We start from the raw sequence: 18,820 nt of genomic DNA, 5'->3' as shown, positions 1-18,820 counted from the left end.
TCGTACAGCTTAACTAGCAAGCAACAATCGAGAATCTTATCGGGTAAATTCTCTAAAAAACATCCAAACCCGATAAGAGACAGTCCAATCAGACAACAGTTTACCAAAAAAATAAAAATCCCCCGCAACGGTCTTTTCCTCATGACCGTTATCGGATCCTTTCCCGTTAACCCGACAAAATCCTCAGCCTGACTCTTTTTCCCTTCACTCTTTCACTTCACCGAACCAAAGGGGGAGAAAAAAAAAAAGCTGTCCCCTTTTTTCCTCCCATCTTTCCCCTTTACTCTTTTCTCCATCCCCAAATCAAATGCCCCCAAAACCCTAGCTAGGGTTAGAGCTAGGGTCAGGGTTCCATTTCCCCCAAAATGGGAAACTGCTGCCGCTCTCCCGCCGCCGTCGCCCGCGAGGCCGGCAAGCACCATAACGGAAGCGTGTCCAAACGCCTCACTGTCCTCACCAACCTCGATCCGACCTCTAATGGCGTCGAGGACAAGTACCTCGTCGATCGCGAGCTCGGCCGTGGCGAGTTTGGGGTCACTTACCTCTGTATGGATCGCGATACTCGAGAGCTTCTTGCTTGTAAGTCGATCTCGAAGCGGAAGCTCAGGACTCAGGTGGACATTGAGGATGTGAGAAGAGAGGTGGCGATTATGAAGCACTTGCCGAAAAACCCTAGTATTGTGACCTTGAGGGAGGCTTGTGAGGATGAGAGTGCTGTTCATTTGGTGATGGAGCTTTGTGAGGGTGGAGAGCTCTTCGATCGGATTGTGGCGAGGGGGCATTATACAGAGAGAGCTGCTGCAGCGGTGACGAGGACGATTGTTGAGGTTGTGCAGCTGTGCCATAAGCATGGTGTGATTCACAGGGATTTGAAGCCGGAGAATTTTCTGTTTGCGAATAAGAAGGAGAATTCGCCGTTAAAGGCTATTGATTTTGGGTTGTCCATCTTCTTTAAGCCTGGTGAGTTTTCATTTATTTATTATTATTTCTTGTTTGATTATCGGTAATTAGATGGTCTAATGAAGTGGGTCTGCATAAAGATTGGATTTTTATTTTATTAATGTGTTAAACTTTTGTAGTTATTTGCCCAATTTGTGTAATTTGGGGGAGAAACTAGGTAACATTATAAACTCTTCGTACATATAGTAGAGAACTTATGTATTAGAGAATGACACTGAGATGGGAGAGAGATAACATGCCATTTATAGCAATGTTATTGTGTATTTTAAATTCGTTTCGCCAAAATTATGTCACAGATTTATAACTCCTAGAGTTTAGGTTGATGATTTGATTCTGCCGATTAATTTGTTATCGGATGTTAGTAAATTGGCAGTTAGTTTGTTTTCAAAGAAAATAGCTTTCCATTTGTCAGTGAGGAAGCAAGAGTGTGATTTTCGCTTATTGTTTTTCTTTAAGCATCTTGCCTTGCTCTTAATAAATGTAATTATTTTGGTCAATTTGATTTTGGTGAAATACTGTCTGCCTTATTATGCCTGGAAGAAGTCAAATCAAAGGAAGATGTCTCAGGCTTGGTCAAATATGCTAAATTGGCAGCAGAATGATACTATTTTGTCTTCCTTCTAACAATTGAAGAAGGGAATGAAAAAGTAGATGGTCATCTTTAGTTATTTCGGTCCATTTTCTTGGCATGACATTTTACTTCCAAGTCCCTCTAACAATTTATCCAATTTTTTATCTTAATTTTAATTTTTTTTTCAAAGGTATTGTTCCCTCAAATCTTCAATAATTCCATATAAGTCCCTCAAATCTTTGAAATTTCTCACTATTCTCTCCAATCCTATGGGTTCTTGCAAATTGGTCCCTCTGTTAGGTTACGAGGTTTTCAAATAGAATTTTAAATCATGGTTTGGTTAACTTCTAATCAACAACCTCTATTACCAAGTTACCCCTCTTCCAGTGTTGTAAATAGCGGGGAATAGCGGCGCTATAGCGCCGCTATTCGCGGTCGCGGGGGTTCGGCGCGAGGCTTAGGGGGTTTGCGGCGTGATTAAGCGGAAGAAACCGCTATTTGCTCGAATAGCGGAAGATAGCGCGGAAAAGCGGTGATTAACGGTGAAAAGCGGTGAAAAGCGGTGATTAACGGTGAGTATTACCCAGAACCCGACCCGAACCCGTAACCCATTACACTTAAAAGCCTATCGCCTCTTATTCCCGAACCCATATTTGCCCTAGCCGCCTCTCTTCCAACTCCGTGCCCTCTCTCGATCTGTCCTCCAGCGACGACTTCCAGCCACCGCCACCGCCACCGCCGGCGACGACTTCCAGCGCCGTCAACGTCACCACCGGCGACGACTTCCATCGCCGACTCCCGCACCAACAGCGACGATTCTCTCTCTCTCTCACTTCCTCCTCTCTCGTTCTCTGTGACCTGTCTCTCCGGTCAAGCCAACAACATCAACAGTGACAAATGATTTCTCGTGAGTTTTTTCGTCTCCTTCCTGTTGTTATAAACCCTAAACGTCGGATTTTCCTCCCCTTGTTCTCTTATTTGTTGAATTGATCGACTTTCAGATCCTTAAAAGAGCTTTTTTCACTGTTTCATACTCTTTCTGAGGTTGAATCACATAGGAAAGCTGCGGTGGCGGGGTGACGACGACAATCTCCGCTTTCATGTGGTTGGTTCTGGGATGTAGGCCTCATCTTGGGCCGATGAGGTTGCTGCTACTATTTTAGCCTAATTCTGATGGAAAAATGAGGTGCTGAATTTAAGTCATTTATCTATACTTGAATATTTTACAAAGTCTGATCTTTCTTATTATTTAAATATTGTTGTTTATGCTACTATTTTAGTCACTAAAAATGAAGTGCTGCTTTTTTATATGATTTTCTTCTTATTTAAATATTTAGCATATTTAAATATATTTATATTTGACCGCTATTTGATTGTGCGCTATTTGCCGCTATTTCGCCGCAATAGCCCGCAATAGCCTTAGCGGTACCTCGCCGCGACGCGACGCGATCCGCTATCAGCAACCTTGCCCTCTTCTTTAGAGGATTATATAGATTTTATAGTGGATATTTGTTCTACGCAACGGAAATTTCGGCAGCACCTTTGGTGCTCGACAAGAGAGTAGATCTCAACTAAATCCCTGTGTCAAAATGGAAACAAAAATCGAAAGTAAAATATCACAACAAAGTGAGATTTTAGCTCTTACTCTCATCAGTTCTAGGACTGACTTGTCGAGGGAATCTAAACTCTTTATTACAAATCACAGCACGAACAATCAATTTTAATGTGGTTCGGTAAATTACCTACGTCCACGGGGCAAGGAGAGGGTGATCTACTATTAGAGAGAAAAAAAATACAAATAAGGTTTACAATCACATAGCTCTCACAAATTAAACCCTCAAATTGGCTCCCTACTTTTCTACTCAAAAAGGTCAGCCGTCAAAGGTTTTTTCTCTCTGCGGGGCCTGCACACAGCCCTCTGCACGAAGCTTTGCACGCCGCCCAAGATTTTCGTTCTCCCCCTTCTGCACTTGCACAGAACCCTAGGTCTGTCGTTTACCAGCTATATATAGCTGCAAATTGATATCGGGTAGGCCTGCAAAAACTCACGCGGAGAAATCATCTCCTCACGCGGTTTTCCCCAGTTGCTCTGATTTCCTCACGTGGGTGTGGCCCCTACGCGTCTAGGAAATCAAAGCTTTCCCCACTGCCTTATCTCCTCACATGGCCCCACGTTCATAATTCTCCACCTTGGTGAAGTTTCTCCCAAAACCGAGTCGACACCAACCAAACCAAATGTCTCACTTATTGCGTCCAGTACGAAGTGAAATAATTCACGACAACGGACTCAATCCACAACAAGTCGAGAACCCAAATGAGAATGCGAACAAACTCCAAACGTCGGTATCTACTCCTAAATCGGCTGCATTATAAATGACTGTCTACGTATCCTCTTGCCCAATGAATCAAACATTCACGTAGTTCACTAAAATGGCCTCCAAAAACCCTCAATCCAATAGAAGAGTTCTCAATCCTCTTCCAATATCATTAATCTTGCGACTGATAGCACCTCCAATGGTTTCAAAGTATAACGAATCAAACACCTCCACCTGAGATGAACCAATAGCCATATCCAAACTACACCTATCAGCTACACTTGAATCAAAACCCAACTCATCATCTGTATCCAAAATCAATTGTTCCCTTAAACTGTGTCACTTCAGCTGGAATCCCAAACAATACAGAATGATCTGGAGTATGTGGAGTAATCTTCACTCAATGTGAAGTAGCATCACTCTCCACTTGCTGTGTGATACCTCTATGATCTATCCAAAACTCTCAACATGCTGAGAGTCAATAGGCTCCCTCATCGAAACCTCATCCAATGTGACATTATCAGACCAAATATCCACTTGAGTTTTACTTCCAATCACAGCAGTTGACAACTCTTTAATAGGATGACCCAAATATATCGAAGCCTCAGTCCAAAAACTCTTCTGCAGACCATTGCTTGACAACAAACACCGATCCTCCTCCAACTAGGCACGGCCGCACGGTTCTTCAAATTTGCCACCCTATCTAGTTGTCCCAAGATTTTCTTTCCAACGAAGTGTCTCAAAATACCGTGAACTCGGCTCCAATACAGAAATAAGTCCATCTTGTACCCTCACTAAAATTAGAATGAAGTACTTTCACCCTTCTGTTTCTTACATACTTCTTCAATCTGTTGGAGACTACTAGGATTTTATCCAAAGAGGATTTGGTTGCAACCCAAATACGTCTAGAACAACCACCAACTAAGTAAACTAAACATCTATTTCCTCCCAATGATGTCTCCTTGGAAGGCCCCCAAACATTCACGTGAACCCCATCCGAAAGACCCTCCATGCGGTGAACAGAGGTGCCAAACTTTACCTCGATCTTCTTGCTCACATCAAAATGTTCACTGGATTTCAAATTGCAGGTCGTTGCATGAATCTCCAAATCAATACTGGAATGATAAAGCCCTAAATATCGCAGTCTAGTCGAATCAACAGAAGTCGCTAGCTTTCTACCTGTCACTGTATCTCTAATCAAATAGTACATGTTATTCCTCCTGACGTCCTTCATCACAATCAAAGAGTTTTCTACAATCTCGAGAACCATGTCCTCAACACGAACCTTCAGACCTTTTCCAACCAAAACTCCAATTGAGATCAAGTTTTTCCTCAAGGAAGGAATATATCTCACATTATATAACTCTCTAATAGTCCCGTCAAACATCTTAATACAAATTCTTCCTATCCCAATGATTTGACATGCACGGTTATCTTCCATGTACACCACATCACTCTTTAGTTTCTCAAAACTAGAGAACCATTTCCTTCTAGGACACACATGATAGGTCGCATCACTATCTAACATCCACTCCATTCGTCAAACTTTGGATAATCTTTCTTCCAATGATCAGTCTCCTTGCACCACACTTATCTTTTTTAACTGTAGGATGCCTTATTCTAGACTGTGACTTCTAATTTTTTTGGTTTGGATTCTTCCCTCTTGCGATCAATGTCTCCGCTACCGGCTCAACTGAAGCCTCATTATCTTTTTTTCGAAACTGATAGTTCACAAGTGTAGCGGTGACCTCACTATACGAAAGGGACGTCTTCCCATTAATTGGGGTAAGAACAAAGGTCTTGTATTCCTCATCAGGCAAGGAACTCAACAACAGCAACGTCTTGTCCTCATCTTCAATCATAACATCCACATTCGTCAAATCCGTAAGAAGCTTCGTGTAGTGGTTCATGTGATCACTAACGGAGGTTCTCTTCTTCAATTGGAAGCGACAAAGCCTCCTCATCAAATGCAAGCGATTTTTCACACTCATGGTCAAATACTTGTTCTCAAGGGTCTTCCTTCTTTACAGAAGTCTCATTCATCACATCATACTTCAAATCTTGTGTTAAACAAGGTCTAATAACACCACACGTCGTCTGATTCATCTTCTCCAAACATTCTCTTCAATATCATTTGACTTGCCATCCAACTCCAAAGTGTCTTTCAAATTTTGCGCATTTAGCGCATCCTAAACTTTGCATTGTCAAAGTCCAAGTTGTTCGTGCCATTAAATTTCTTCACATCTATTTTCGTAGAGTGGATATTCAAACTTTGAATGGTCTTCATACCAGAAGCACCAGCCTCAACACCTTTTCCGGTCATATTCCTCAACACACCAACAACCAATGCGGAACAAACTGAAGAATAGATCCAAACTTGAGAAAGATAGAGTCTTTACCAAAAAAGATCTCACCTTTAACTCCAATTGAAACCCTAGTTGAGCTTCCAAAGCGATCTACTCTTTCAAATTGCCCAAACGTAGCCCGGACTCTGATACTACTTATTGTGCGCAACGAAAATTTCGGCAGCACATCTGGTGCTCGACAAGAGAGTAGATCTCAACTAAATCCCTGTTTCACAAAGAAAACAAGAACCGAAAGCAAAATATCTCAACAAAGTGAGATATCAGCTATTCCTCTCATCAGTTCTAGGACTGACTTGTCGAGGGAACCTAAACTCTCTATTACAAATCACAACACGAACAATCAATTTTAACGTGGTTCGACAAATTACCTACGTCCACAGGGCAAGGAGGGGAGGATCTACTATTAGAGAGAAAAAAATACAAATAGAGTTTACAATCACATAACTCTAACAAATTAAACCCTCAAATTGGCTTACTGTTTTTCTACTCAAAAAGGTCAGCCGGCAAAGGCTTTTTCTCTCTGCGGTACGCTTGCACACAACCCTCTACACGAAGCCTTGCACGCCGCCCAAGATTTTCGTTCTCCCCCTTCTGCACTTGCACAGAACCCTAGGTCTGCCGTTTACCAGCTATATATAACTGCAAATTGATATCGGGTGCGCCTACAAAAACTCACGTGGAGAAATCTTCTCCTCACGCGGTTTTCTCCCGCTGCTCTGATTTCCTCACATGGGTGTGGCCCCCACGCGTCCAGGAAATCAAAGCTTTCCCCACTGCCCTATCTCCTCACGTGGCCCCACGTTCACAATATGACCGTTGTGGAGATCCGGAATGGGTTAGGGTGCTTTTCCGGCTATTGCGGAAGATGATCTCAGTGGAATTTGGTTGTTTTCAGCTACATTTGGTGCAAGCTTGTTAAGAAACGTGTTGAAAAATTTAACATAGGGGTAAAATGAGAACTCCCCTTAAACCGCTAGGTATGAGGAAAATTTAACGTGATTTAACCAGAGGAGAACCGATTCGCAGGACCATGTGGGGTTTGAAGCAGTGGTAAGCAATTCCATTAGGTATGGGGAAATTTAACGTGATTTAACCAGAGGAGAACCGATTCGCAAGACCATGTGGGATTTGAAGCAGTGGTAAGCAATTCCAAAGATTTGAGGGACTAATATGAAATTATTGAAGATTCGAGGGATAAATATCTTTAAAAAACCTAATATTTTTTACATTTGTTATCTGAAGTTCTCCAACTTCGGCATGTTAGCGACCGTACTTGGCTCAACGCATGATCTCTCAGACCGAATCCCTTGAATCTGCTTGCAACTTTCCTAAGCCAACTTTGTTGAATATAGATTATAAAATTGTTTCGATTGGGTTGACGAAGCAGTGAGTTTGCATTAGAGATGCATACACGAAGTTCCTACAATTTGAGCTCTCATTTTCGGATTAATTTGGGTCTGTTAAATAAATTAAATTATGCAGATAATACATAAGATGGTCTATTATGAACTTGTCATAAAAATTCTTACTGTGGAATTTTCTCGTGTATGTGTAGACATATGTAGACTATTTACTATCTAGGCTTTTATACGGTTAAAGTTGCATTCAGGTTGGCTTAGCAATATCCAAATCTTAACCTGTATCAGAAATTTTAGTGAGGAACCTTACCGTATTTCCTGATACTTAGTTTTGCAGTTAACTGGGTTGCTGGTTTCAGGATAAGTCCAATCAGGTTGCATAGTTACAGGATTTTAGGATATTACAACCTCAAACCCTTGGTGAACAGAACTGCTATGTATGCCTCTCTTTCAGCCACCACAGGCAGCATAGTCAGTCCACGGTCATGCATTAAAAATTTATCGACATTAATGTCGATTAGTCAAATCGATACATTATCATCATCATCTAAGTCCCTTCCATTATAACTGGGTCTGTGATGGGTGTTACTTCAAGAAAGATTTGAAAAAACATTTTGGCTGTTAAGGAACCAATTATCAGCCCTTAAACTTGGTGGCAAATATCTGGCAAAGAAAATATTACAGAATTTGGCTTTCTGTAAATCCTAGGCAACCAGATGCAGGTAGAAACTCGAACATATTGATCATGTACTTTCCTAAGCCAAAGAGAGCACCGAAAACTTTCTGACTTGGAAAGAAGATGATGGTAAAATTGCTTAGGCAATGGCTTTCAACTTTATGTTATAATCTGAATCAAAAGCTTATCTTTGATATTTTCTCATGCATGTCATTTGTGTGTTTATGTGCGGTCAACATATTGCAAAAGAGAATACTGTATGAAGAAGGTCTCTTTAATATCATGAGGGTACCCTTTCCTTGTATATATTGGATATGAATCTTTGTTGTGTTTTGTCTCACCAGGTGAAAAGTTCTCTGAAATTGTTGGAAGTCCATACTACATGGCCCCAGAGGTACTCAAACGTAATTATGGACCAGAAATAGATATATGGAGTGCGGGAGTCATTCTCTATATTCTTTTGTGTGGAGTTCCCCCATTTTGGGCAGGTAAAATTCTTGACTTGCCTATCTAATGTTATTGCTTTATTCTCATTTTTTAAAAATAAGTATTATGTTGCTGCACTAATCTATTTTAAAGTTTCTGTACCCAAAATAACTAATACTCTGAACTACGTTATATCTCTAAATTACAGAATCTGAACAGGGTGTTGCACAAGCTATTCTTCGAGGAATTATTGATTTTAAACGTGAACCATGGCCGAGTGTTTCTGAAAGTGCCAAGAATTTGGTTCGGCAGATGCTGGAGCCTGATCCAAAGCTTAGACCAACTGCAAAACAAGTTCTGGGTACTTCTTCAACTAGTTTTTTTTAATATTAATGCTATCTACTATTTTTGTGCAGATCTTTTTGATTCTGAATATGCAACAGTTATATTTATTTTGTTAATGGTTAGTGCTTATAGTTGCTTTTCCAAGTGCTTAACTTCTTTGAACAATTTTTTTCTCTCTTAAAGAGTATTTAATCTTGTCTTTGGCTCTCTTCTTTTGATCATTCCAATTTTAGGAGAACCTGGTGGTGTTGCTCTCCTGTTCCCTAGGATCTAAACATTGTAATAGATATTCTATGTTTCTTTGCCTGTTAATTGCCATCTAGAGTTCCATGGAAGGACCTTTTTTTTTTGCTGATAGTGTCTTAGACTCTTAGCATTACAAGTTTATTGAAAATTGTCATTAACTTGAAGACATTTGAAAATCGATATTCCAAGTTCAGTGGTGGATCACCAAAAGTTCATAAATCTATCTCCAAACAGAGAGGGAGGGAAGTTATTGAAATATTTTAAATAATTTTGTTGAGAAAAAGATTTGAAGTAAGGTTTTGCGTTTGAACATTCTAAACAGCTTGTGGAGAGAGCATTTGAAGCAAGGATTGAAGTAAAGATTGATATTGATGTATTAGCCAAATTTTCATAAGCATACAAAGTTTTTCTGACTAATACTGCTCATATTTGCTAATACCCTCTCATATCTGTTGACATTGTGGATTTATTTCAAGTATCAATAATATTCAGATGGGAAATTGCTAAAACTTTGAAACTCCTGCTACCAAAGGTATGCTTGCGTTAAAGCCGAGAGTCAATCCTTCGTTTGATTCCAATTTAGAGCATAGAAAGGTAGAAAGGTATGCTTGCGTTAAAAATTATCAGCACCATGAATGATTCTTTTTAAATTATGAAGACTTCATATTTCAGTTCGCGGCCGTCTGGTTTCGTTAAAACATGAAGCACACACCATGCCACTTTTTTGGCATGACTTCTCGATTGGCCAATTTGGCCTGTTAATAACAAGAAGCATAGTTGATCTCTTCACAATACGATTCATTACTGCTGATATTCGTAATTGATTAGCGAAGTTCCAATCTTTGACCTACCATATGTATATGTATATGGATATGTATATGTATATGTATACCTATCTATGCTTCTTCACACTACGATTCATTACTGCTGATATTCGTAATTGATTAGCGAAGTTCCAATCTTTGACCTACCATATGTATATGTATATGAATATGAATATGTATATGTATACCTATATGTATATATGTGTGTGTGTGTGTTTATCTGTGTGTGTGGGGTGTGGTTGCGTGCGCGTGTGCACACATAACAATATATGTATGTGTATGCATATATTGATACACACACATAGTATATATGTATATGTACATATATATGTCTGTATACACACACTCTCTCTCTATATGTGTATACAGGCGCGCGCGTGTGTATGTAGATATATCAATATATGTATACACATATGTGTGTGTGTATCTATATGTGTATGTATCTATATCTGTGTGTGTGGGGTGTGGTTGCGTGCGCATGTGCGCGTGTGCACACATAACAATATATGTATGTGTATGCATATATTGATACACACACATAGTATATATGTATATGTACATATATATGTCTGTATACACACACTCTCTCTCTATATGTGTATACAGGCGCGCGCGTGTGTATGTAGATATATCAATATATGTATACACATATGTGTGTGTGTATCTATATGTGTATGTATCTATATCTGTGTGTGTGGGGTGTGGTTGCGTGCGCATGTGCGCGTGTGCACACATAACAATATATGTATGTGTATGCATATATTGATACACACACATAGTATATATGTATATGTACATATATATGTCTGTATACACACACTCTCTCTCTATATGTGTATACAGGCGCGCGCGTGTGTATGTAGATATATCAATATATGTATACACATATGTGTGTGTGTATCTATATGTGTGCATGTACACACACACACACATTTCACACACACAAACACATAAGTGGAGTATGCTAAAAAATTATGCTTATTTAATTCTGCGTGTAAAAAATGGTTCTTATTATGCTTTTATCTATGTTACATATGAAATTTATCTAGTTTTCTATGGGTCGTATGGGACTGTGCAATCAAGTCAAAATCAGGACTATTTTATTAGGTGATATGAATTCCAGAGAAGCAACTTACGATGATTTACCTATGTTACCTGGGTAATTCTACTTGGAAGCCGTTCCTGTACCTGACACATACCCATACATGCACCCAAACATCATGGACACTTCTTGAAAATACACACAAGATTTGTTCAAGTGTATACTCAATAATTTACCACTGTTTTAATTGAAAACACTCATACTCTTGGATGTATATTCTACACTCCACATCTATTTCTAATATATTGATCTTATGTAAATGAAAAAACAATAATAATCTTCCAGAAATTATTAATTTTAATACATATAGATATACATAAACTACATATTTATAGTCGTGTCCCCGTACCCTACCTTTTACAAATTTACCGTGTCCTATACCCGTACCTGTACCCATACCCATGCAGCTTAGCAATGCACCAAATACTTATTTATTTGAGAATGAGGCATTCCATTTTGGATTCTTATTTCAAAATAAATAAGAAATCATGTTCAGATTTCCAAGTGGCTTAATTAGCATGTTGTAAAATGATGTATAGAGGGAATACATTTAGAATATTGTGCTGACAATTGAGGCCACAGGTTAAAGGCCTCCTCAAAAACTTAAAAGAATAGTCAGTCTATTGATTAGAATGTTCCTTGAGGTGGGCAGGCAAGGAGATTACTTAGTGCATTGACTAATTCAATTTGGACTAGCCTAGTGGCACAATAAAGAAAGTAAACTGAGCAGAGAAATTGACCTTTCGAAAAGGTCAGTCTTTTGTATAAATTTTGCGTTGCCATCTATTAGATGCAATTCTTGATTCTCCTTTTCTGAATCTTGCTTGACACGAGGAGTTTTAGAATTATTAATATCAATTCTTAGCTTTTCACTAGTAAACCTTTTTTATGAGTTTCAGAATAAGTGCTTATTCACCATGGCATACTTTTTACTTTTTCCACATGACCATATTTTCTGATAATCTTCATTTTCCATGCCAGAGCATCCTTGGCTTCAAAATGCTAAAAAGGCTCCGAATGTTCCCCTTGGAGATGTCGTTAAGTCGAGGCTTAAGCAGTTTTCAGTGATGAATAGGTTCAAAAGGAGAGCTCTTAGGGTTGGTTAACATTAAAATCTTTGGGTCCTTGTATATTAAAGCACTTATTTCTACTGTTTTATTAACTGGTTAGTGGTTTTGCTAATAGGTGATTGCTGATCATTTATCTGTTGAGGAAGTTGAAGACATAAAAGAAATGTTCAAGAAGATTGACACGGATAATGATGGCATTGTATCCTGCGATGAACTTAAAGCTGGACTTGCAAAGCATGGTTCGCAGCTTGCGGAGTCTGAAGTGCAGATGCTCATCGAAGCTGTAAGTATCTTGTCTATACATATATTGCTTGAGTATCTTGAATCCGCATCTTAATAGTGACTTAAATCCATGATTTTTTAATGGTAATATGACACTTTTCCTATGCCTTATACCACTCAGATCCATTCTGGATATCTTTCCAAGACTTTTTATCTTTTCAAATCCAATGATATCATATTTTCTCTGTAACATGAGAATTATTCTAATCATATTACACAGGGGTTTCAAGTATCTTATTGTGCTTGAGTGATTACAAAATGGTAAAACCGAGTTCACTGGTAACCATTTTTCACAGGTACAAAAGTTTTGGCAATGCTTGAATGTGGTGCAGTCTTCTCAATTATTGTCATTTTTTGCACTCAAAAGGGAAAGATTCATAAGATATTACATGTCTGGCAACTTTTATTCTCAAGTGTTATGTTCTTTTCACCTTGCTTGCAATCTTGACTCCAGAATATCTTGAACCTCCCTTTAACTATGTCTATGATTTTTTTTGCAGTCATTCCAATGAGCAATACAAGCATATATAGTCTTACACCTCAAGTACCTGATAATACTACTTCAAAAGCCTTTAAAACCTATTCTCTATAGTTTTTTTAATCAAACATCAAGCTGTATAATAGTTTCAACTTACTATCTTTTGTCAATGAATTTGAGATTATGAACCAAGCTCTGTCCAAGAGATCTTTCCATAGTACCAACTCCGTTCTAATGTGAAGTATTCCTCATTGTGTGATGAGAAACATTGACTCCCTTGCTTTGAACTCCTTGCGGAAAAACATGTTCAACGAGCTGGTTTGCTTCTCAAAACAAAACCATTCATTGCTTGAAAGTAGCATACACCATATCTCTTTTCACGAGTGGTGTTTCCTTGAAGAATTATCAACTATCAAAATTTACTAATCACAACTGTTGGATCTAATGCAAGAAGGCCTCCTGAGATCCTTGTGCATTTTCTTAAATGCCTTGTTGAATTTAAATTGACACTGTTTCCTATTGGGAGTGAAATGTTTTCATAGGAAATTGTGTACGTTTCAAAATTATTAAGCATTATCTTAAAATTTTCTCTTTCGACAGAAGATGTGAATCTGACAATACATTTTTCTATAAATTAAAAAATATATACATAACAGGTGGACACCAATGGAAAAGGAACGCTAGATTATGGAGAATTTGTTGCTGTGTCTCTGCACTTGCAAAGGATGGCAAATGATGAGCATCTTCGAAAGGCCTTCTCATACTTTGACAAAGATGGTAATGGCTACATCGAGGCAGAGGAGCTTCAGGAGGCATTGGCAGAAGATGGGGCTGCTGATAGCAAAGATGTGGCAAATGATATCCTACAAGAAGTCGACATGGATAAGGTAAAAGGGACGGACAATCCTATAGAGTGCCTTCTATAGAAAATCATATAGGGAGATAGGTAGGGCATGAAAACATGTGGCCTAGCACGAAATTTGATGCACACATCACTATTAACTATCACTACCAACAGATAGTTTGATTACACTAATAGCTGATGTTGATATGTGGATCAAGATTTGTGTTGGACTAGATTCCTTCGGCCCCAGCCTCCCTATATGTTCTTTATATAGAAATTTCCGGGAAAATGCTCCTATCTGATCTCCACAGAATAACTTCCTTCATTAACATGTCAAGCTCTTTGATCCTTTGCAACTGCAGGATGGAAAAATTAGCTACGAAGAATTTGTAGCGATGATGAAAACCGGTACAGATTGGAGAAAGGCTTCTCGGCATTATTCAAGAGGGAGATTTAATAGTCTAAGCATAAGACTGATGAAAGATGGCTCTCTAAACAAGGGCAGTGAGTGATGCTTGGCTCATGACATTTGAGTTTTTGTTTTTTCGCAAGCATTTGACTCGATGAGCTCCCCCGTTGGTTTATGTTGTAATTAGTCGATCCTTCTGCCAGGAAGAGTAAAATGCTTTCACATTGTATCTTCTGTTGTATGTTTATGGCATTTGGGTTTTCCATGTAATCTTTATGATCTTCATAGTTTGAGTGTTGCACGGTACTGATGCACGTTTGTTTGATTAACTCATGGGGTTATGGGTTTTTAATGTACTAAAATTGTGGAACTAGAGCTGGAACTGTAAGGGAAAGGGAAATTTATGTTTATATTCTCATTTGAGGGCTGGAAAATTGAACATATGTGGTTGTGAACGTATCGATGCCGTAACTGTACGCATTCTTCAATTTCGTTGAATGCCTCTCTCGAGTTGCTCCAAGATGTCGAAAAGAGAAATTTGACACTACCTTACAGAGACGTGGTTGATGAATTTCATCCATTCGGTTCCAACAACGGGTATATTTATTGCTGAAGATGCTTCCGTCAACATTTTAATTTCGTCAAATTGTGGTATTATAGCTACAATATCTTTCCTTCTCATTCTCTCTTTTTTCTTTATTTAGTTAAAAAACAAAACTTAGCACCTGACCTTTTCAATTTAGCATCTTCTAGTGGTATTCCGGTAGCCTTTGTATTCACGGGTTTTATTGAGTACGTCCGTGGTTGAAGTCTCTCCACAAGCTTAACGCGTGCTGATCGATACTGACAACATGTATAATAGTGAAGGACCAATCAATTATTTCGGCGCCGCCTGATTCTAGGAAAATATTTTCCACAATCTTATAATCTTATCCAATGATTCGACGGCTATGGGATATTAGGCATCTGAAACTACGAAACAAATGGAGTCTAATTGATTGGTAAGGAATTGTATCATGCAAGCAGTAAATTACAAGAAAGCAACAAGTGGGGAAGCTCATGTTGTGATTTCTCATGTGGGTGTATAAGGGGCTGTTTGGTTGCACACTTTTTGAGAAAACTTTTCTTAAAACATCTGACAATGGTAAATTTGTAATTAAAAGTTTTCCAGAGATTTCTGTAAATTGTGTTTGGTTCAACAAAAAATTTACAGAAATATTTTCTATAAAATATCAAAACCTACCAAATTTTACAAAAAGCAATTTCCTCTCAAAATGAGAGGAAATCACCAGAAATCTGACACATACCATATTTAATTAAAAACCTACCAATTCTTGTTATTTTCTATAAAGTTATGAGCTATTTTCTTGTTTTGAACCAAACAAGCAAATTACAAAAAACAAGAAAATTGGTACTTTTTTATTTCTTAAAACTTTTCATATAATTTTTTTAAGAAATACAAGGAAATCATATTTTAGATGGAAAACATTTCCTATAATTTCTAGAAATTGAACCAAACACCCCCTCAGTCTCACATTGTTGAGGAAAAGTAAGGATGGGATTTAAATAGAAAAAAGTCCGTAGGCTCTATTTAAGGCTTAGAGGCTATTTGTTTTGCTTCTTTTGCCCCTGATTCCCTGCCAAAACTAACAGCTTGCTGTCAGTTTTGACAGCTTTCTTGCCAAAACGCCTTTAAAAAGGGCGTTTTGACAGTTTTGACAGGGAATTAGGGGCAAAAGAAACCAACCAAACAGCCCCTAACATTCTGATTTTCAATCAGTAAGTAATATCAGTGCGAGCTGTTAATATATCACTATGAATAAAATAATGTTTCGGTCAAATACTATAGGAATAGATGTGACTATCAACTTCACATGTGACTTTCTTCTTCGTTGTTATACGATTTCGCAATGACCCTTTATATGATCCTTTTGTTTTTGTGACGAGATAGTTTTTCTTGTTAATTAAGATGACAGAGTTTTGGATTACAAAAAAGTGTGATGTGGTTTCCATCATTTGTTTTGTGAACTGAAGAGGAGATGAGCATTACCTTGGTCATGACTTCGGTTTTGTGGACTGAAGAGATAAACTAGGCTAATATATTTTGGCCCAATTTTATTGATCGATCATTTTGAGTCGTCACCCTGACGGACTCAATATTAACAAACGGTATTGAAACATGAAAAGTCCAACATTCAAATATAGACTACATTCTCAAATTAATTTCTGGAAAAAATCTAGTTTTTATCAAAAGCATTTTTATTATTAAAAGAAATTTTGAAATTAGTTGTACCATACTTTCTTACGTTTTTTTAGAAAGAGAGCCGGGTTTCATTGATGTAGTAATATCATATTCTTCTTCCACAATTATAAAACACACACGGTTGGGATTTTTAGATCTCACAAAAACCCCCAAAACCACCAAATAGAATCACACGAGATTTAACGTGGAAAACCATCAACAAGAAAAATCCACGGGATCAAAACTAATCCACTATCACCTCCAAATTACAATCTTTTGCACGGACAAAGACTGTCAAACCCTCTCTCTCATAATAACCCTTAAACCCGGTTACACCTTCTAAAACCCTGATTATAAGAATATTGTCTCTCTCCTTCTCTCTACTCTCCTTCGTTTTTCCTCCGACAATAGAAGAATATATATAGGGAAACCAAAATCCTATCTCTAGCCTAACTTCCAAATTAGAATAGGATTCAAATTCCTAATCATGATGAGACTCAATCTCCTAATCATGATAGATCTCTAATCCTATCTAATTCTCATAAAGTTATACAAACAATCAAAAACACAATCCTAACTTACCCGCAAAGTTAACTTGGTCTCTAAGAAAACTACTAGGATTGGGCACATCCTTCAAACTTGCATCCGACTTGAAGTTTGAGTTGATACCCTACATATCCTCCCTAGACGAAAAATCTCCAAGTATCTCAACAGCTTCAGAAAAACTCACTCTCTTCTTCTTGTTCTTCACCTTTCCCTTGTGGACAAGAGCCTGAGAAGAGTCATCTACACCATTAACAGATTGTCCATCTAAATAGCAAATATGGTTGCTATTCTTCCAACACCTTCAACCTTCATCTTCTCGTTGTTTCTAACAATCACGTTGTCAAATTCTTTATTTGTTTTCAATGTGTCAAAATAATTTTTATTGTTACAAACATGCATAGAGACTGCAGAATCTAACACCCAAGTGTTACTCGTATCAGTACCTGTACTGCATCAACAGCACCACATCTTCATCACACACAACAACCAAGGAGTCCGCCTTCTTCCCATTTTCTTGAAGCTTCATCTGTCTAATACTCTTCAAATCATCTCGCATCTGGGAACATCTAAACTGAATGTGAGCCTTTCTCTCCATAATAATAGCACTCCCTTTCGTTGTCGTCTCGGGCCTGAGATTTTGACCTTCCTCGATAATTTTCATATCTTCCCTTATTCCTCCCTCGATTAGAACCTTTAAAAGCTAGTGCATTCTCACCACCATTATATACACTCTCCTTTTCCATCATTCATTCATTCTCACGTACGAGTGATATCACATCGTCGAACTTTAAAGTCTGCTTCCCTGCAATTATCGTTTGAACTAACAACTTGTACGACTTCGGCAAGGAAGATAATAGGACTAGCACCTGCTCTTCTTCTTTAATCTCCTCATCAATATTCATAAGTTGGTAAACTAGCTGATTAAAGGCATTAATGTGGTCTTGAATTGTAGTACCTTCTTCAATCTTCAAGGAATAAAGCTTCATCCTCAAATGCAATCGGTTGGTCATCGACTTTGACGCATAAACCCCTCGAGCCTTTCCCACAGCCCCTTTGGAGTGGTCTCTTGCATAACATTGTACTTGATCTCGGGGGCGAGTGCCAAACGAATTGTGCTAACCGCCCTCTTTTGTATGGAACTCCATTCAGTATCCTTCAATCATTTATGTTTTTTCTCCTTCAAAGCTTGATCAACACCTTGCTGCACAATAATATCTTGAACCGTGCACTGCCATACTATAAAATTTGTATTGTCATTGAATAGTAGAATATCAAACTTCAGACCCGAAGAAGTCATCATCCTCTAACCACAAGAAAATTTCAAATCAGTCACAATAGAGATTGAATTTGATAAAACCGATATTAAAAATGAACTCAGCATGTCGAAAAATCCTAGAAACGACTCCTGAATCACCAAAATCCGCCATTAAATCCTCGATCAAAAGACAAATCAATCTGCACCGTCGGATTTGATTTAAAAGTTTGTAAGCAAACCCTCACCCATGTGAACAGTGTTCACATCGCCGCTACAGTATTCCCTGCTATAGTACCCTTTTTTTGTTTCCCCCGATGCCGCTCACCGCGCTTCGACCACTGACGTCTTCACCAATTGCACACCCGTCAAACCTCCACGAACCGTCGAACCCCGCTTTGATACCACTTGTTGGGATTTTTAGATCTCATAAAAACCTTGAAAATCACCAAACGCAGCAAATAGAATCACACGAGATTTAACGTGGAAAACCCTCAACAAAAAAAAT

General features: G+C 38.4%; 1 protein-coding gene across 1 annotated transcript; it reads left to right on the top strand.

Annotated features, from left to right (window-relative positions):
• LOC109850789 (calcium-dependent protein kinase 13-like) lies at positions 217-14,706 on the top strand. The gene is made up of 7 exons (XM_020420862.1): positions 217-960; positions 8,591-8,734; positions 8,881-9,033; positions 12,171-12,286; positions 12,375-12,542; positions 13,676-13,906; positions 14,226-14,706. The coding sequence occupies exons 1-7, from the start codon at positions 366-368 to the stop codon at positions 14,373-14,375; spliced, it is 1,557 nt and encodes a 518-aa protein (XP_020276451.1). The 5' UTR covers positions 217-365; the 3' UTR covers positions 14,376-14,706.

This window comes from Asparagus officinalis, chromosome 7, assembly GCF_001876935.1.
Source record: "Asparagus officinalis chromosome 7, Aspof.V1, whole genome shotgun sequence".
NCBI classification, from domain to species: domain Eukaryota; kingdom Viridiplantae; phylum Streptophyta; class Magnoliopsida; order Asparagales; family Asparagaceae; genus Asparagus; species Asparagus officinalis.
This window is presented reverse-complemented; position numbering and strand designations above follow the sequence as displayed.